Genomic DNA, 21,516 nt, shown 5'->3' on the forward strand with positions numbered 1-21,516 from the left:
TTGCAACATGGTAGGTAAATTCAGGGTTGACACACAGAAAGTACTCAATAGATGTTAGCTCAGGGAACACTTCTGTTTCCCAAATGCCTCTAAGGGCCCCTGCAGCCTTTCCCTTTTTTTAAAGATTTTATTTATTTATTTGAGGGAGAGAGTGCATGCACACATGGGGCTGAGGGGAAGGGAGAGAGAGGAATCTCAAACAGACTCTACCCTCAGTACAGAGACCAACCCGGGGCTCAATCCCACAACCCTGAGATCACAACCTGAACCAAAAGCAAGAGTGTGATGCTTAACCAACTGAGCCACCCACCATCCCCCCCTCCCCAACTCCCACAGCCTTTCTGCCTAGGAGCACAAGATAGGAAATCGATTTCCCAAAATTCTTTCTCACTGGAGAGTAAGAAAATCTCTTCCTGCCTGCCTAGTCCAGAGCAAAAGGTCTTCAGATATTAGAAGCAATGTGTTCTAAGGTAACATACTAATGCTCAGGCCGGCTGAGGCTGTGTGGCTGGACCTGGGGAAGGCAAGCACTGTAGCCGCACACACCAGCACCCCTCAATTTCAAGACTTACTATGCTGAATGTTTCCTGGTCCAGATCATCATCCTCATCCTCTCCAATAGGGACAGGCTCACTTCCTGCTGTAATATGGACAGGACCCTGAGATCGCTTTGATTTACTTGAAGATTTGGCATCACCACCTTTAGGCTTTTAAAAAAGAGTTACAAGGAATCATTGTCATTTGTGCAATCCTGCCTTGCAAGCTGGACATCTTACTTATGTCACATCACTCCAGAGAACAAATGTGACAGGCTAAGTTTACAAAAAAGATAAAATAAAGTCTTCTGAAACATCATGTAATCAAATCTACATGATTAACGAATGGCTTAATCGTACATCACTTCCATTTCTGTCTCCAAACACACCCAATTATAACTTCAGCTTCAGGACAATGCTGTTTTGGATTCTATTCCCTCATCCATAAAATGCACAAAAACATCAACAGGTGGAGATTATAATAAACTGGCAGAGCTCTTGTACAGTATGATACAGCAACTTTCATTAACAGCTTATAATCGTACACTTTGACCTAAGAATCTGTATTAACTATAGTGCTGTAAATGACTGAAATGTACATGACACCACATGAATAAATCTCATTTATCCATGAAAGGATGCAGAAGGATGGAGGTGACTTTGTATATGAACATTTAAAAAAATACTCTACTTTGTTTACGACTGTGTAATATATAGTAGAAGTATAAAAACATGGATAGGAAAGGTCTCAAACCATGGGAGGAAAAAGGAGAGAGGCAGAGTAATGAAATCATGAAAGAGGAATTGGGGGGGTGGGGGGAGCTTCAACAGTATTGGTAAGATGTGCACAAAACACAAAATACACCAGCCCAACAAAAGGCACTTAGAGTAAACATGAAAAAATGTTGGCCACAGTTCTATCTTGGGTGATGGACGAGTGGATGCTTGGTAAAAGGCTCTCTGTGCTTTTATTTTGGAAATATTTCCCTTAAAAAAAGAGTATCTTTCTGTGGGAGCAGAAATGCAAAGGTATCTGGCATAGCAGGTTTCCTAACATAAGACAGTGAAAGTGATTTCAATATGGGAAGTCTACATTGCTTCCAAGATGTTATAATCAAAGAGAATCTTCTTTATCTATTTAGAGTGATTTTAACACTTATTTACTCATTGGGAAAGTTGTTTCTGATGTACTGCTTCAGGGGGGAGAAAGGGCTACTCAAAGAATCTGATTTGATCTTCATTTTGTACTTGTACTTATACGTATAAGACAAAAATTCCAAAGATCAAGAAATTTACTAGAGATTATCACTGGATGGTAGAATTATAGCAGTTACTTGTTTGTACGTTTTAATGATTAGGGTTAATGGCAAAATAATTTCATCGGAAGCCAGCAAGCATACGTGCAACATTCTACCAGAATCTGTGGTTTGGAATTAACCTCACAAAAGTCCCAAAGTGAAAATTATATAACAGCAGGGCTTTTCATCCATTTCTACTCCAAAACCTTCTCTTGATATATTTGGGTTGACTCCTAAACTTTTCAAATATTCAAATTCATCTATGGACTGTACTCTTCTACCATGAATATGAGGATGGACATATTTCACATCATTACCTGTAAATGCAGCTTTCTCTCACCTGTCCTATCTCATCAAAATTTCCCCTCTGAAACACGTAGTAAGAGATCAACTAAAGACCTTCTATATTAAAAAAAAAAAAAAAAAAATACCCCACAACTGCACGTTCCCCTCTCTGTAAGAAGAGGTGCAGGCATCCCTCGACAGCCCCATCCTTCCTTCTCGGATGTGCCCTTAAAGAGACGATTATTTCAGGATGCTCAAGCCCCATTCTCTGTCTAAATCCTAGAAGAAATTTCAGAGGCTATGGGTATCTCAGTAAGCAGAAGGACACGGATACCTTCTCTTTCTTATCTTTTGACTTCTTCCTTTCCTTGTCCCCTTCTTTGTCTTTCCTAGAACTCATTTGTTTCTCCTTGTTCTCCTTGTTCTCTTTCTTCTTCTGTTTCTTTTTCATTGGACTTTTTTCTAAGCCATCATCCTAGAAAACAAACAGGACTATGAGCTTTTGCCACAAACTTTAGATCTACTCGTCTACTTTCTGGAGAGAGGAGCACTGTCCACAATGGTTCATACTTGCATCTACACTTAGAAGCTTGTTTTCAAGCACACAGCCCTAAAGCACTTGCCCATACAATTCTAAGCTCTCTGGTAATAACCAGATAAGCCGGTAGAAACAGATGCTCTGCAACTCACATCCTCTCTTTAATTCTCATAGCAACCCTTCCACCATAAGCATTATCATCCCCATTTCACAGATGAGGACCAGATATATTATAAATCTGTCACCTAATAATTGTCACGGTTGCTACTGCTTTTTGAATTTATGCGTGCATGACAATTCATGCAGTTTCTGTCCCCACTGCTGATCCTCTTGGAGCTAATCTCAAAGTACAATCACACTCGAAGGGCAACGACATAAAATCCCACTCACTGAAAGAACACACTGAATGCTACCAATTTTTCACTTTACTCAAACGAGAGGTCACAAACCGGCAAGCCCTGGGCCAAATCTGACCCACAGATGTGTTTTGTTGGCCCACGATGAACTGAACTGCACAGGCATGAGGCCCCTGGTGAGCCACAGTCCCCACCACCACTCCCTACCTTTTTCAACCACAAGGCTGGGTGTCATGGGCCATTTATCATTACACCTTGCATGGTTCCCCCTTCACTGACTTCCATTACCTATGAATCTGTGATGGCTGGCTTAAATGAACAAATCGCTCTCTCACATGGTAAACAGAGACATATATATTCTATTTCCACTTTATTGACTCTGCATGTAAACCAAACACATTTGAATGGTTTTACACCAGCTGGCACGATAAATGTAGCCTAAACAACAACCCTCAAGTGAAATCCAGCCGCATACCTTTACTTCCCCCTCTTCCGACGGATTGTCTGAGTGTCTAGGAGATGAAAACTCAACCCCATGCTCATCTTTCAGCCTGGGTTCTTTGTTTTCCTTCTTTACTCGAGGCTTCCTCTTCTTTAATTTGGCCTGGAAAGGAGAGAAAACGATGAAACCACAAACTTCAAGAAGCATGACCAAATAACGTTATGACTATTCAGACCAGTAACAGCCATGTAACTCAAACGAGAAAATTCAGAGGCAATTCAAAGGAGTGCAACCAATTTTACCTGGGGGAGAAAAAGGAAAACAGTAACGTAGGCCCTGTACATGTCCCTACACCACATAAAAGCATCCATATCCTTTAATCTATTGATTCCAGTGTTCGAAATTCATGCTAAAGACAGAATTCAAAAGAAGGACACGTACTTTTATGCACAAAGACACAAATAAATATATGAGACTTAAGAGTAACATTAACAAATCCAGATGTATGGTCTATCTAAAAATTAAGGTAAAGGATAAAATGCTCTCAATCCACTCTAATATGACACAGAAACCTAAAACAAGTATAAACATGATCTAAATCCTTCCCTCCAGAACCTAACGTGTAATTCATGCAAGTGTTATCTGAAGAATGACACTACTTATGACACTATTACATGAAGAAGGACAACGTATGTGATTATAGTGATTTTTCTCCCCTAGAATTCATTTTGTTTATAATATAGGGAAATTAATGCAAATGGCAAAGCTCTAAGAGCACTAGGAACACGCACCCAACAAAGACTGCTAGTACCAGATGTAACATCTCACTGTGACTCCCACCTTTCTAGGCCTGACTTTGAAATGAAAAATTGGGAAAATAAAAGCAGATAAGGTTCAGATGAGTTCGTTAGCAACTTCCGTTGGTATTCTGTACTGAGTAAGGCAGTCGTAACTGAAGGTCAGTTTCTGCGTGAACTGTAGATTCTAACTATCCATTCTTTACCTCTGGGACCCATCATTACAAGCAGCCCAGAGTCAGCTGTACCAGGTAAACCTGGTGGTATTCATACAGTAACCACAACTATGTTCCAAAACTGAGGAAGCAGCATAAAGAAACAGCAACATATGTCTGGACCAATGGCACCTGCAGAGGTGAGGACTATTTTGAGGCAAAACTGGAGGAGAATGGGCATCTAAGAAAGTTGCCAATTATCAAATGAACATTTCTATTATCACCAACGAAACCATCATGACTGGAACCTCAAAAGCAACACCTGACTGTGGGAAGGTACCATTCTGTGCAGTGCCTGAAACGGGCAGGCAGCCCTTTTCCTCCCTAACTCTGCAGGGTCGGAGCCTCGGCCCTCTGAAGGATGCCCGGCTGGCAGCCGCACTCACCTCTTCCCCACCTGTCACGGCCCCCTTCTTCTCCAGACTCTTCCTGAGCAGCTTCAGCAAGTAGTCCGCTCGGGTCTGCAGCTGCTTCCCCTGAGGCTTTTTATCTGTCTCCACAGGCAGAATCTTCAACAGGAAAGGAAGAGAAGCACCCGCCACCACCCATGTCCCGGTTAGTGGATCAGGATACACAGAGACAACAAAGAACTGAGCAGTCCTTTCCCTCCCCAACCACCCAAAATACAGATAAAGCCTCAGATCCTATCTCATGTCCATGGCTCCCAGTCACTGAAAATCCCTTATGAGCCGTTCTCGTTTTACAAAATGGGATGGAGAAATCCAGCTCTCCCACTGGCTCCTACCTGTGCTGTTAACAGGGTAGAACAACTCAGGTAGGAGGGGCTTGTTGGCTTCATCTGCTAGAGCATCCCAGCCGTCGTGGATTTCCTCCTTCCAGGAGCAGGGAATCCCTGGAGCTAGGTTAAAGCTTCGTTTTAGATTGAAAATGCTTCTTAGAGCATTGCCGGAGAGCACTGAGCTATGCCAGGACATGGTCTGTCCCTGCTACCCCAGCTGGACCTCTCAGGCCAGACTGGATTTGGTCTCAGCGCTTATGGCGGGGTGCTGTCACCCTCTGAGAACATCACACATGGGATGAGCATTGTTTGACGTGCCAGGAAAAGCCCTGCCAGGAGCACAACATGGAGCGCATCCTACTAAAATTTGAGCCAGTCAGCCTTCCCTGCTTACAGCTCTGAGCACGGCCTTACTACTCGGTAGCCTGATTCACAACGGATAGGGTGGGAGGCTCGATTCTGTGGGAGAAGTACGGCCAGTATTTAATTCCATTACAAAAAATACCAAGGTATGGCTCCTTTGTGTGGAGAACTGAAACACGACAGCTTCAAATACAGTTTTAAACAAGAGGCCAATATTTAAGGCCGAGGAAGCCTTAATAGTTAATGATCTTACCCTGGTATTTGTTGCAATGAGATTGGATGTATAAGAATTAGAATTTTAAGATTTCTCCTGTGATTTCCCCAAAATTTCACCTGGCTATTATCTTTATCCAACAGTTCCACAGTCCACTAAAGATGGTGATATTCCCCAAAACAAAGAAATCCCAGGAATGTATTACTGTACTGATTTCCGATTTGATCCCCCACCCCCCAGAAAATAGTTAAAAATAAGTTATCGATATAAAAATATTGTATATAACAAATCTCTGGAAATCTCCAGCATCACAGATTTACTTACTTTGTCAGTTAACTTAAGCTCTGGATCCGTTTTAATTAGCTCCCAGTTTCCATAGCCATGTTCATAAATTCCCAGCAGGAGTCGTGAATCATCCTCCACTCCCCACTCTACATCAAAATGTGCAGCTTTCACTCGACAGGTTAAGCAGTATCTAAAGGGATTTCAGAAACAGGAGGACATGAGAGGAGAGGCCTTTCGAACTTGGAAATGAACACAAATGAACATGGACAAAGTATCCTGATGCGTTACACAAAAGACAATGAAAACACTACATAACACACAACTAGAACTTCAACTCTTTCTTATAGCACAACCACTCATGCATGTGCACAGAATAGACTCACTTTTTTTTTTCTTCAGGGTCCACAGGGATCGATTTATGCAGCATCTCAAACTCTTCCTCATGTTGTATAATGGATTTCACATTAACTTGAACCCCCGATATTTTGATTGTTGGGCCTCTTTTTTTCCCCGGTCCTTTCCCTAAAGGATACGAATTTCACATCAGTTAAGTGAGAATTCGCTGGAGTTCCACAGAAAACATTATCGGCAAACCCTGAATGCTTACTCACTTGATATATATCTCTGGTTTATTTTTAGTTCAAAAATATAATATAAAGTCAAAAAAGTTTCTCAACGTTCATAAAATGATCTCTAAACAATTAAGCTTTTTAAGATTTTGGATTTTTTTTTAATCCACTGGTATTTGTAATTCTATTTTAATCTTCCTATTTTATACTTTTGTTCTAAAATTGAAAGTAAAAAAGATTCTGTAGGATTAGTAATAATACTGAAGTTTTTTTTTGTTTTCTAACTATCCTATTAACAGAGTTCAAGAAAACTCAAGTGTTTTAAAGATGATTTTCTCTACTAAAAAAAAAAAAAGGAGATCAAGTTAATACCATTTGAAATGAACAAAAGGTGTCATGGAAAGATTTCCTTAGCCCTAGTACGAAATTAAAATAATCCTAGAATTAAAAATGAAACCCAGTCAACTCTAGCCAGATGTTCGCAAGATGATGGCACAAGATAATGACACTTGTCTGTGAGGCGAAAGGTGGCTCAGAGCCTGGGAGAAGATGTTTTAACATTCAAATTGATGAAACGGTACTATAATCATAAATACTTAGATATTCTCCTGTAATCCTCTAGAATTCACTTGCAAATGCTATTCCCAACAATTCTGAAGACAGCTGGAACAGAATGTGTGAAAATGAGAAAGGCACTTCCCTAAAAATCAGAAATCTGGGATTTATTCCCAAATGTGCACAAAGTCCCCCTTCCTCCCTTCTCTTTTCCCCTCTCACTTCTAGTTGTTGACCTCTCTGGGTCTCAGTTTCCTCATCTGTAAAGCAAAAGGATTGCAACAGAAATACGGGCAAAGGTAAAGAGACAATTCAGAGAAGGAAAAACAAATGATTCCTAAACATTTAAAAAATACTTGACCTCACTCCTGATGAGACAAATGTAAATTAAATATAGACACATACCATTTCTACCCTATCACAGTGAAAAATTCAAAAATTTGAAAACATTATGTTGATGAGACCAAAAGCAGACAGACACCCTCATTCAATGCCTGGTGGGAGAGCACAGTGCAAAACGGCGTGCATACAAAATTAACTACCACAATACTAAAGAAGGGATTATATAGCTGAAATGTCCCTTAACAGGATTATGCATGTCTTTCAAAAAAAAAATAATAATAATAATAAGACAGTGGGAAAAAGACTAACCATTTTTAATGGCATTGAAATATATAGTAACCATATAGAAAAATAAATAAAACTGGATACACCAGGAAAAACTCCAAGTGGATCAGAGATAAAAAAGTAAATGAAATCACACAAGTACAAGAGGAGAAAGTCACAGTGAATTCCTCTTTATACTGGGCGTAGAAGCAATGTTTTTAACTGACTCAAAATCTAAACACAGTAAGGTAAAAGACTGATACATTTAAAAAATTTCTTCAAAGTTTTCTTAAAATGCCATTAGCAAAGTAAAAAGACAAATCACAAACTACAGGAGAAAACCAGCAACTTTAATCAGAAAAAGAAATCCTAAAAATTAAGACTAAAAATTAAGAAAATGGACAGAAGAGAAAATGGGTGGTTCACAAATGGCTCTTAGAAAACACTCACAATCTTACTCATTAGAAGAAAAACAAGATACCATTTCTCACCTATTAGTTTGGCAAAAAAAAAAAACAACCATTTGACAATACCCTCTTGTTTGTGAGGCTTGTAAACAAGCACCAGTATCCACTGCTGGTGGCAATGTAAATTATGGAAAGTTTGGTAAAATCCAACCAAGTCATGCTTCCCCAGGACCTAGCAGTCCCACTTCCAGAAACCTACCCAGAGGACATGTTGGTAGAGATACAAAAGAGCATATCCATTATACTACAAATTCATTGCGGCTGTCTTTATAACAGCCAAAGACTAAAAACAACCCAAATATTCATTATTCAGGAACAATAAAGTCTGAATTAAGATCTACCTAAGTGGTGGAACACTGCAATTACAAAAAGAAAGAAAGAGGATTTCTACACGATAGGGAGTGATCTCCACACATGAAAATACATAGGTGCAAAACACAACAAATGGTATGCTATCTTCTACAGAAGAGGGGCACACACAACGAAATTCTTTGAAAGAAACAGTGAAAAGATAAACCCAAAATTAATAGAAATGGTGACCTATGAGAGCAGCAGAAAGCAGGACTTGGGGGGGGGGGTGTTGCTGGCAGACAAGTAAGGTTCTCCAAATGTACCTTGTTTCAGAGTTTTGACTTCGGGCCATGCAAGTGTTTCAAAGTTAAGTCAAAATGAGAAAAGCAATCCCTAAAAACTGAAAATAAATGAAAATGAAAAAGACTGTACTATCTATTAAGTTGGTGGCCTAACTACACAGAGAAAAGTACTTCTAATAATTTTAAAACACGGTATTTTAACTGCACAGAGCTAGTGGGATGTATTCCAAAGATCAAAAAAAAACTTTATTTTGAGCAGTAAGATAGGCACTGATGTTTAGAAACTCCTCTAATGTAGGATAGGACAAATACATAATTATGTTAGCACTGTTAGAAACAAAAATTTTCCACTTAAGAAAAGAGTTATCAATAATCTTCCATCTGAGGGGCGCCTGGGGGCTCAATCGGTTAAGTGTCTGCCTTCAGCTCAGGGTCCTGGGATCAAGTCTCGCATCAGGCTCCCTGCTCAGCAGGAGTCTGCTTCTCCCTCTCCTGCTCCCCCTTCCCCCTGCTCATGTGCTCGCGCTCTCTCTCTCAAATGAAAAATCTTAAAAATAATAATAATAATCGGAATCTGAATTAGAAATGTCATCCTGGATCCAGAGTACACTGAACACCAGTTCATGGCAAATACAGGTAAGGGCAACGAGTTACGCAATGGCAGGAGGAAGCAATCAGCCAGATCCAGAACATGCATCAAAAAAGAGGGATGTGGGAGGCAGGCGACTGTTACAAGGAACTATCTCCAAAATATATTGTGAGATGGAAACAGCAAGGTGCTTCTAGAAGACGGTGCCTGCTGCATTTTTTGTAATACACACTTTCTCATTTCTAAAAGATAAAAGAAATAGGGATACCAGTTTTTCAATCTGGAACCATGTGAATGTGTAATTTATTCACAACAATTAAAATGAAAAATGAAAACATGGTAAATTTCAAGTTGACTCTTGGCTGTATTCTGAGTGCTATATAAAAGCATGTATTCGGATCACTGTCCAAACCACATCAATTTCTTTTACAAAAAAGGAAAATACAACCAATGAAAGTTTTGACTATACTAAGACACTTTTAAATTCTACTACCTTCAATAATATCATTAAAAAGAAAATCGAAAGTACAAATACTTCTTTCCTGGTATTAGTGAACACCACATTAAGCACTTCTTGTGAATGGAATTAGCCAGGAATCACCTAAACCCTCTGAGGCAGAGTTTATTCCCCTCTGCAAATCAGACCACTGTGAGGGTATAACCTGTCCAGCCCAATTATAACAAATTCTAGTGCCATGAAAATCTCACTGTAACAAAAATGTTTACAATATTCACCCAATGTTTTATTTATTCCAATTAATTCCCTAAATCCTTTAAGTTTGCCTAACACAATCCGTATTTGTATATCCAGGATAACTAGTGATGCTTGTGATCTAATGTCCTCATTTGCAGTCAAAATACAGATGTATCCACTCAATTTGCCCACTCGGGTCTTTACGTCATTCAAACCAATCTAAGGTTTCTGTAGCAACATCAGAAGAAACCATTCTCGTTGCTCATTACTCTCCATTCTCCACCTTCTGCAAATCAACTTCGTTTGTGAGTTCTCTGATGATCTTACAACACTGAGCTCACATAAAGGCAGGTCAGAATACACAGCTCAAGGATTAGGGATGCATGGGATAGAAGTCTGTTCTTCAAAAACAAAGCCCCTTAAGCAGCACAATTCCCAGTCCACATGTGCCGGGTTTGGGAGAACTTACCCTCGCTGGCATTTTCCTTCAGCTGTTCTTCATACTCCTGCATTGCTGACACACAGCTGTTGTGAATCAGTTCCCCCAGGCGTTTCAGATCTGCTACGGACTTATCCACCAGCTCAGCATCGCGTGCTATGCACTCCAGCCTGAGGAAGGTCAAATACGGGGACACATTAATGCCCTGTTCCCACTTTTCTAATGTCCCACGAGATACCACCTGGTCTCATATAAGCTTGCTCCTGCAAAGACATTCTCCTTAACTTTACTGATCATTCCAAGTGTCCAACAAGAAGCCTCCAACAGTGACTGAGGGCTAACTCATTCATTTTCCATCATCAAGAACTGTGCTTTGGAATAGTCCACAGAGTAATTTCAAAGAACACAGAGGAAAGGAGTCGGCTTTCCTTACTAACTAGATGGGTTGACTGACGATGGCAGCAAATGTGCCAAGACTGTCTGCACTCCTCTGCTCCTTTCATTAACTACAATATTCCTAGAAGCAAAGTACACTTACTTCTACAATATGTTTCACTGATCTCATATGGAGCATGCAAACACATTAATGTCTAAAAATCAGTCTGCCAGAAGGGGCCAGACGAACTTTTCCACACCCTGGTGCTTTTTATGGTCACTGGCTCACAGGCAAGCATTCCATCCTGGGTGGCCAGCAACAACCCTGGAAAGGTGCACCTGACTTCTTTGGCCTCACTGTTACTACTGCTACCCATCACCGCTTCCTCTCCAAATGGAGGCAAACACACAGGCTATAATCTTCCTCTACTCCAGAAGTTTATCAGGAAGAAGAGAAAGGCATCTGCTATTTCCTTCAAGTCAGTACTATTATTCACACGACATATTGCTGATTCTGGACAAAGCAAAGTACTGAACTAGTTGACATAGTCTTTTGTTAAAATCCAACTTCTGAGTTCATTTCCTGAATGCTTGTAAGACAGGAAAGCCAACCCTTTAGTAGTTACTGCTGGCAAGGTGTTAAAAAGTTACTTGCATTTAATCCTCATGACACTCTACTAAGAAGTAGAAAGTTATAAAATCACAAATTTACTAAATAAGGACTAGGATGCAAATACTAAATAGGTGTATTCTTCCAAATGGAATTATCTGAACATCTCTTCTGGAAATTATTTCTCTGTAATACAGTTTTGCATATACTTGCTTCATGTTCCTCAAGCAAAATCTCTGTATAGATGGTCATCTTTGTCATCCCTCCCCAAAAGGACATGTACAATAACACAATATATAAATATTTGTAAAAGAATGTTTCCAGGACAAAAAAACATTCCCAGCATTAGTATTAAGTGGAAAACAGTACCAAAAAAAAAAGGCCACTACATAATAAAAATGAAAAACAGGTGGATAAGGAGCTTACCGTTCAAGAGGGAGACCGAACTTCTTATATGCCTTGATGAACCTGAGAACATGATCAATAAAACACATTAAAAAACAGACGCTTTAGCTCTGTTACTGCAAACATATCCTGTGGTGAAATATGCCACACACACTGTGTCCAAACAGACTGAGCCCAAACCACGTGACTGCCACGAAATAAAAGAATGCTGAATGTCTTTGAAACTGGTCCACTTAAAATAATGAGTGCTAAAGATGCAGTCAAATTAAAGATCAATGTTATTCTCAGTGAATGATCAAGAAAATGTTAAGAGACTTTAACAGAGAACAGTGACCTAAATCTAGTATTACCCTTTTTAAAAGGTACAAGTTCATGGAGTTCAACACGTAATAAATGATTCAACCACAACTCCTGTGATAAGACCCCAATATGGTTAACTGCTCTATTCAGTTACCGTTACTACCGATTCCCTACCGTAGTATTTATTATTTTCTGGTCAATGACACAACTGTAAGATTTTTAAGACTGCCTCAATACTTTTGGGAATAAGGCAAAGTAAAATAAATACGTGATTTAAAACTTCTTAGACAAAACTATTTTGGAAACTCTGCTGACTCCTCCTGACCAACCTTGTCCCCAAACAAAAATCCAATCAATCCTACCACAAGTCTCTACGTTATACTACACGCCAACCATGTCATCCGCTACATCAGTCATCACCGTAATGAGCCACATTACTAAAATCATCTGGTTAGGTAACAGTGTAAGGCGAGATACTATGGGGGGATAAATGGAAACAGAGAACATAGCAATTAAAGAAAAAGGGGACGGGAATGAGGAGGCCCTTAGCTGAGAAACAATACTAAAGGAACAGCACGAACACAAGGATTAGGGAAGTATTACATGGGAAAGTGAACATGAAGCTTATTCCTCAACTCTACATTTCTCCTTCTTAATATATACTGAAATATTTTATGTGTGAAATAGTAAGATATTTGGGAATTAGTTTGAAATAATACTAGGAGGGAGAAGCATTTCTGGAATGGTGGAGTAAGAACCTCTGAAAATCTGATCCTCCATAAAAGCAACAAGAACACTGGCAAAATATTGTCAAGATGGACTTTGTTAGAACTCGAAATTAACCAAAGGCTTGCAACCATCTAAGGAGCATTTACTCAAGCAAATGGCTGGATCTCAGTAGGAACTGAAAGCTCTCTGGCATTTTAACTTGCTCCTCTCTCCATGCTTCACGACAGCCTTGAAACCAACACCTTTCAACTACAGTGGTTGTCCAAAGCAGCAGCAGAACAGGTCTAGAGCTACCCTAAAGCTCTTTTCCACAAGAACAGTGCTATTTGCCCTGACAACACATTAAGAAGCTCCATTCTCAGGCTTGCTTTACTTGACCTCTCTGTGAAAACTACTGTCCATAGTTCATTGGTGAAACAATTAGAAGCAAAGGTTTAAGACCACAGCTGCTTCAGGCAACATTACCAGGTAGGGGTAAGAACATGATGACCAAAACCTGAAAAGGGAAAACTGATGGGAATGTCCACAGGGAGCTTTGAAAAGCTGACATGTTCCTGAGAATCTATAAAATCACACACGAGCAAGGCTATGTGAGGAAAAGACCTACCTGAGAGGTTGTTCATCTCTCACCTCCAGGTGGCCCAGGGCTCTGCGCAAGCAAGAACTGAAGGGTAAGGCAGAGCTGTAAAACATGCCCCCGATATACACACGGAGCCCTTCAGCGAAGGCTGGTAGACTTACTGGCTCAAGGCACTTAAGGAAATCTCTGTCCAACCATTAGCTAATGGCTAAGCTAGATGAGCAGAGACTTGAAACCACATGACAAAGACTAGGTTCACTAGTCTTAAGTCTTAAGAAAGTTACTTAATGAACAAAAAGCAAACAGCAAACACAACAAACTCTGGCTGTCAAGGGAAATTTGATTTCCACACTTGCCACATTATATTACTTACAATGTCCAGTTTTCATCAAAAAATTATGGAAAACACAAAAACAAAAAAGTAAGGCCCATATACAGGGAAAAAAAAAAGCAATCAATGAAAATGGTCCCTGAGGAACTCCAGAAGTTGAACTTAAAAACTGGACTTCCAACACAAAGAAGAAATTAAGACATTCCCAAATAAACAAAAATAAAGAATGTGCTGCTACCAGACTTGCCCTAAAAGAAATACTAAAGAGTCCTTCAGGCAGAAATCAAAGTACACCAAACAGTAACTCAAATCCACACAAAGAAGTAAGAGCCTCACTAAGAGTAACTGAGTAAATATAGAGGCAGCATAAATGTATTTGTTTGTAAGTCTTTTCTTCTGATTTTTTAAAAACAACTGCATAAAGCAGTAATTATAAAACTGTGTTGACAGGCTTATAAAGGGTAAAGATATAACTTCTGTGACAACAGTAACACAGAAGAGGGGAGAGGAATGAAGTTATACTGGAGTAAAATTTTAATACACCACTGGAATTAAGTTGATGATAATCCAAACTAAACAATTCCAAGTTAAGGTACTAATTATAATCTCCAAGGCAACCACTAGAAAAATAACTTGGAGAATACAGTAAAAGAAACTATACAGGAGAATAATAAGAAACACAAAGAAAAACAAGGGAATTAAAATGGTATATTAAAAAATACTTATATAACACAAAAGATGGTAGTAATGGGGGAATAAAGGAACAAAAAAGACACAAGACAAAGGAAATAGCAAAATGCAGACATAAATTCTATTTTATCAGTAATTACATGAAATGTAAATGTGATTAAAGACTCCAATCAAAAGGAAGAGACTGACAGAATAGATTTTTTAAAAATAATAGAACTATATATTTTAAGAAACACAAGCTAGATTCAAAGAAAGGCATACTGAAGTGAAAAAGATAATGTGCATACAATATCCAAAGGAGAGCTGAAGTGGCTATATTAATATCAGATTTTTAAAAATGAACTTTAGGACAAAAATTATTTCTAGAGACAAAAAAGGATATTTTATGAGGATAAAGGGCCAATCCATCAGAAGACCTATCAACTATAAAATGCATGCACCTAAAAACAGAGCCCTAAAATACATGAAGCAAAAACTGACCAAAGCAGAGGGAGGACTAGATGATATAACAATAACAGGTAGAGACTTCAACACCCCATTTTCAATAATGGCTAGAACCACCAGGCAGAAGATCAATAAGGAAATGGAAGACTCAGATAACCCAGAATCAAACAAACATCTGTAGAACACCGTGTCCACCTACAGCAGAATACACATTCTTTTCAAAATAATACTGAGGGTAGGAGGCGTGAGGACGTTACATAGAAGAGTGACTACAAATTCAAAATGGTTAGGATGATGACATGGTAAGTATGGGGGGTATATACCCTATTCTTTCAATGTTTGTATATATTTACACTTTTCCATAATAAATTAAAGAAAGAAGAAAATAATATTTAGGGGACAATAAAGACGTCATGATTTAAAGTATATTGACCTAGAGGACTATCTGATATAATTATAGTATGGACTGGATCATAAAGCTACCTTCATACTATTTTCTTCAGCCTAAAATATAAAGTATCATGCAAAGTGGTTGGAAAAATGGCTTGGAAGCAACAATTTTAGTTGGAAGGCGATGTGTGTGAATTAAATACCAACAAATGCGCAGTAAGTACGGACATAGATATCTAAAATCAATTACAGGTGGAAAAAAGGCTGCAGAACAGTATGCGGGGTGTGTAACTACCAATAAACCAAACCACCACCAGACTGGTATCAGTACTAACACTCACAGGAACTGAACTGGGCAGACGAGGAATGAAGCCAAGGTTTATCCACTTTTTATATTCATACTCTTTCTTTTATATACATAGACACGCGTGTGTCTCTATGTATGTTTTCATGTATGTATTCCTATTCGTCAATAAAAACAAGTAAGGAAGGCTCAGCCCAAGTCTGCCTCCAACTGTCTCTTTTGCCTTGGCTGGACTTTCTCTGTGAAAATGCTCAGAGTAACCAGAGAACAGGAAGAAAACAAGAGCTGAGCAAATGACGAGAGAGTGCTCAAGCGAGGAAAACCCTAGAGGGCAGAACCTTCTGGAGACTTGGGGCATGACTCTGGCCCCTGCCTTCTTTGCAGGTACCAGCCTCTGCCCGCCCTGTCTTCAATGTCAGGAATGCCATCGACCCACAGCTCACAGCATACCCTCCACACACACCCCAGACAGAGAGCAGAGCCCCACCAACCTGCGTATCTCTGCGTCGGTGAAGCCCTCGACGAGGTCCTTCCGCACGCTGCGGGGGCGCCCTCTGCGCTTTGGCTTCTTGTCATCATCAGAGTCATCTGTCTCGCTCTCAGACGCAGAGGATCTCTGCGCCTGTCTCTTAGACTCAGTGTCAGAGTCACTGTCATTTGTCTGAGCCTGAAAAGGCAAAGTCACATTGCAGCAAGTGCCAGGTGCAAGAGGGAAAAGGACTAATTCAGCCCATCTTAATTCTTTCATACTTGGGAACTTTTCATCGTATCAAAGTCCATTTTCCTTTAAGAAAATAAGGAGGCAGGTGTCATGTAAAAGGAAGACCTGCTTGGGACAGTCACCTTTCCGGAGACATACTGCGACATAATGACAAATGAAGTAGAATAAAAGTATTTGAATTGTAGGTTCGTGTTTACTTCCTTAGGTAAGTTACCCCTTTGTGACTTTGTTTTCCGTTTGTAAAATGGGGATAACTACCTATTACTTGGGTCTGCATGACGATTAAGTGAGTCAATAGGTGTAACAGCACAACTATGCCTGGCGCACAGTTAGTGCTCAATCAATACTAGCTACTATTAGCTAATACTGATTTGCTATGGTCTTGGACAAATCTACTATGTCCAACAAACTGGGTGATAAAACTTACTCTACCTGCTTTAATGTTGCAAAAATCAAATTAGATCATGTTTATAACGGTTCTTTATAAGCTGTGAAGTGTGTGTATGTTCTTTGTTTACAGTTATATAATCTCTTACAGTAAGTATTTAAACCAGTGCCACAAACAAATACTTAAAGGCAAAAAGAGGTTGGCTCTGAAAGTCAAAGGCACTGTCAATTAGAACCAAATCTTTAGGATTATTGGTTCTGATCTCAACAGCAAACTGCAAATGTCTGCCAAACTCAAATCCCAGCCATCTACCTCACCCAGAGCCAATTTACAAAGATCAAATGTCCCACAGGTGTATGCAGGGGCACGCCACAGTTTCCCATCTCCCTCCACTGGTTTCGCTGTAACCGCCTCCCATCCCCAGGCAACAATGCCAAGCCTCTTCCTTGAGTAACTAGCACTTCTGTAGCCTTTACAACAGAAGAGGTCCCTTCTTATCTTTCATCTCACTCGATCACCTTTTTGGTGGAACTCCGAATTCGAGGCAGCATGTAAATTTCTTCCAGCTCCTTCTGACGCTCTTCCTCCTCAACTTTTTTCCTTTGCTCCTCCGGAATGATCTCATCCCAGTCCTTGTGAGGACGCTCTTCCAACTCTTCTTCGTCTTCCATTGTCGCAAAGTTGGCAACCTTGGAACATGGACAACTCACTGTCTGACATGTCCCTATTTCCCAAACACCGCCTGCTAAAACATCAACTTACCCAGCATTTTTAATCTAAGACACTATGCGTAATATCAGAACTCCTGTGATATTATACAATCAGATAATCAATTTTCTGCTAATCTCTCCCTTATCCTCCCCCCAAATCATCTTGCCAAACCCTCAAGTTCATCAGAAATATTACTGAGAATTAGGGAAACAGATATAAAGTTATAAACTGTCTTACAAGTTTTACGGAACGACTTATTAAATCCTACACATTTTCTAATAAATATGATACTAATTAGAAAATTTAGATTTACTTAGATTATCAAATGCTGAATACTTAATACCAATCCATTATGAAGTTACAGTTCCAAATTATAAATTGCTACTAAATAGCACTCATTTGAAACAATGCACAATTCAAAGCCCTAGCAATCACTAGCCAACTATCTACCTTATTCATTTTTATCAGAAGTACAGAAACTAAAGGTATGTAATGATTTCATATACTCCAAAGTACAATGTTAGAAATGAAAATGAGAATTTAAAATGCAAAAAATTCAAACAAACTTAAAAGAACACTCCATTTATGACATACCAAATATTTAATATCTGGCATCAATTTGCACTGAAAAGATATACATATCCCAGAAGGAAAACCATCTAAGTGTATGCACTTCAAAGACTCAGCTGTGGTTACACAGACACATCTACCAGCTCTGGCCGGCCTATGAGCAGTGGTGGGCAGGCCCCAGGCACGGGCTCCACATCCTTTTTATTCCTTCCCACCTAGTCTTTAAGGCTACAATCAAGCACAAAAGAGCTTTTGGAGGCTCCATTCCTCAAAGTCATTTGGAATGGACAGTGAAGTCAGAAGTTTATGACTTTTGGCCACAATTCTAACTTCCACCACAGATACCGTGATCTTCACGATCAGATTTTTTTAAATTCCAAGACAAAGGCAACAAGTGTTAATTTCTTAGACTGAAAACTTAACATTTTTTGTTTTATAAAATGAATCATTTGACCAATCTCTTAAATTAAGTACTATCGGTAATTACTTTAGATCTGACTTTTAAAACAGCCAGACGAAAATTACATAAATGATGTAAATATATACATTAGTGGTTCACGCAGTTGGGAAATGAACTTTTCTGAGGGTGCACAATGGTTAAGGGCCACATTAATCAGGCCAGACCACCTGTCTAGGATATAATCACAACTCCACATATGTGTAACCTTAAGAAATCTACTTAGCCTGTCTGTGCCTCAGTTTCCTTATATATAAGTGAAGAAAATAATATCTGATTCATCCTACGGTTGTAACAGGGCTTGACACAAACAGTAAGAGATACAAGTATCAGTTATGATTACTTAAGAAAATTATAATCTTAGGGCGCCTGGGTGGCTCAGTTGGTTAAGCGACTGCCTTCGGCTCAGGTCATGATCCTGGAGTCCCGGGATCGAGTCCCGCATCGGGCTCCCTGCTCGGCAGGGAGTCTGCTTCTCCCTCTGACCCTCCCCCCTCTCATGTGCTCTCTCTCATTCTCTCTCTCTCAAATAAATAAAATCTTTAAAAAAAAAAAAAAGAAAAAGAAAATTATAATCTTAAATTATCTCAAAAAAAAGCTTTGCGTGTTTCCAACATGTTAAATTAGGGTTTAAAAAAAGAGAGAGAGAAAGGAAAAAAAAGAAAGTGTTAGTGGAAAAAACAAAGTCAATTCAGTTGAAGCACTCCAGAAATAAAAGAGCCCCTAGGTAGGCAGACTCCTACTGTTAATTAAATCACCTGACCAGGTGCTAAAATGTAACAGCCAAAAGAGCTTTAGCAAGGCAAAAGTCACCAGCTGACCACTTTTGATTAACCTGTTAATATGCAGAAATTTTTATACCTAAGTCATCACATAACATTCTGACTAAAACATTATCATGAGGATTACTTCTCTTTAAAAGGGAGCAATGGATGGCTCAGTCGGCTAAGTGTCTACCTTCAGCTCAGGTCAGGATCCCAGGGTCCTGGGACGGAGCCCAGAATCCGGCTCCCTGCTCAGCAGGGAGCCTGCTTCTCCCTCTGTCCCTCCCCAACTCGTTCTTTCTCTCTCTCTCTAATATACATAAATAAAATCCTTTAAAAAAATAAAAAATAAAAGGGAGCAATAGTCCTAGAAGCGGAGTCCAGTTGAAACAGTAATAATTTACCCTTAACCTCAAAACACACTGACTCTGATCCTAGAGCTCTCTGGTCTATTCAGTTCCTTCTGTGTTCTTCCTCTGAGACAACTTCTACTTGTGGCCAACACTGAATCTCATCACACAATACTGCTTCCTTCCAAACACCTCACCATGTCTCCCTCAATCCTACAGAATCTACTGAACTTAACCATCACTGGAACCTTCAGGTATCTCCTGCTTCTCTAACCGGTATGGAACGAACCCATGCCAATTCTTTCAACCATATTCTCACATGAGATTGGGAAACCTTTGCCACTTTGACTCTCCTTAGTCTCCCAAGCCCATCTTCCACTTTGGGACCACCAAATGATCAGTCCCTCTAACCTCAAGTACTTGCTGGAGAAAACCATAGGACCCTGCTGACCAGCTCCAATGTGAAGTCTTACCTTCCAAATACAGCTCACTCCTTATCAAGTTCCTCCTTCCTGGCACCACCTGTGGCTGCCCCAAATCATTTCTACTTACTTACTGAGAATTACGGTCACGAAGGAAGGAATCCCACCTCTTCTCTCCCCTCCTATTCCCTGAAGTGTACTTTCCTTTTTCTTTCGAAGGCCAACTGCGCCACCTGCGCTTTTTATTACTTCCCTTCCAGTCTCTTCTAAGGCAATGTACTATCAAATTTTCCCTCTTTCCTTAGAACCTTCGACCTCTCCCTTTTCTCAAGCTCTTTCCTCAACCTGGAGACATTGTAACGTCTTTCAAAACCCTCGCCTCGACTCTTCCATCCTCATAAATCACCTTCGCTGCTCTCTTTATGAGCTTTTAAATTAACTCCACACTCAGTGCTGCCACCTCCTCTTCATCTGGTGCCCAGCTTCTGCACTTAGTCCTGATCTCATTTAATTTTCCATCAGATACTTAAAAAAAAAAAAAAAACCATCACCAAGTCATCAAGAGCTTTCTGTCACCTTATGTTGTATACATTTGACCTCTCTTTGTCACCTGATCTTTCAATGTCCCTCCCATAACACATTCCACACTTCCCAGAGCGCCACACTATCTGGGTCTCCACCTATCCCACGGATGCATATTCTTCCCTCTTCGCTGACTTTTCCTCTGTCCACTGACTCTGGGCAGGACAGACCACGTCAGCCATTACCTCCATGCGGAAGACTGAATGTACACTCACAACGCGCCTGGAACTCCGGAGGAGAAAGAAAGGAGTCAAGTTAGGTAAAGGAAAAAGTAGAGCGCCTTGCACACAGAAGTACTCACAGACATTAGTTATTATTAGTTAATAAATCAATGCTGAGGACTCCCTCCCACAATAATTTCCATACCTTAAACTGTGACAGAAGCTCATCTGTTGCACTTGTTGACACTTCGTTCTCTCTGGTTTCAGCCAAGCGCAAAATTTCATCTATGTCCATTTCCTAAGGGACACCAACAACACAATATGGTAAACAGGCAAATGATCAGTATGGACTGAAAACACTTGGTGCAAATAAACCAAATCTCCTTCCTGGGATCCCATTTACCTTTACAGTATTCCGATTTATATCCTGTACCTCTAATGTCTCAAACTATTATTTATACAAATGACAAGGTGAACTTCAGAGATTACATGAAATACAATTGGAATTAAAAAGACTAAGGACAGAATCCTCAAATGTTTTTCTCTTTCCTATTCTATTTAGTAAGAGCTTTGAGCTCTATAATAAAACAAAAAACAAAAACAAACTGTATCTTTCAAATAATTACTATTCTTTATAAAAGCCTCTAACAGA

At 39.7% G+C, this 21,516-nt stretch overlaps 1 protein-coding gene across 5 annotated transcripts in view; it reads right to left on the bottom strand.

Moving 5' to 3' along the window:
• The window catches only part of CHD2 (chromodomain helicase DNA binding protein 2), a 135,161-nt gene that overhangs the window by 21,657 nt on the left and 91,988 nt on the right, over window positions 1-21,516 (bottom strand). For all 5 annotated transcript variants that reach the window (XM_081831603.1, XM_081831604.1, XM_081831602.1 and 2 more), the window contains 11 exons: window positions 21,070-21,162; window positions 17,366-17,536; window positions 16,230-16,405; window positions 11,992-12,033; window positions 10,611-10,750; window positions 6,452-6,590; window positions 6,108-6,258; window positions 4,854-4,976; window positions 3,489-3,617; window positions 2,454-2,594; window positions 573-707 (listed from right to left, as the gene is read on the bottom strand). In XM_081831603.1, the coding sequence (XP_081687729.1) occupies window positions 573-707; window positions 2,454-2,594; window positions 3,489-3,617; window positions 4,854-4,976; window positions 6,108-6,258; window positions 6,452-6,590; window positions 10,611-10,750; window positions 11,992-12,033; window positions 16,230-16,405; window positions 17,366-17,536; window positions 21,070-21,162 (1,440 nt within the window). The remainder of the gene's footprint in view (window positions 1-572; window positions 708-2,453; window positions 2,595-3,488; window positions 3,618-4,853; window positions 4,977-6,107; window positions 6,259-6,451; window positions 6,591-10,610; window positions 10,751-11,991; window positions 12,034-16,229; window positions 16,406-17,365; window positions 17,537-21,069; window positions 21,163-21,516) is intronic.

This window comes from Leptonychotes weddellii, chromosome 9 (genome assembly GCF_054177405.1).
Source record: "Leptonychotes weddellii isolate Sample4059 chromosome 9, ASM5417740v2, whole genome shotgun sequence".
Lineage (NCBI taxonomy): Eukaryota > Metazoa > Chordata > Mammalia > Carnivora > Phocidae > Leptonychotes > Leptonychotes weddellii.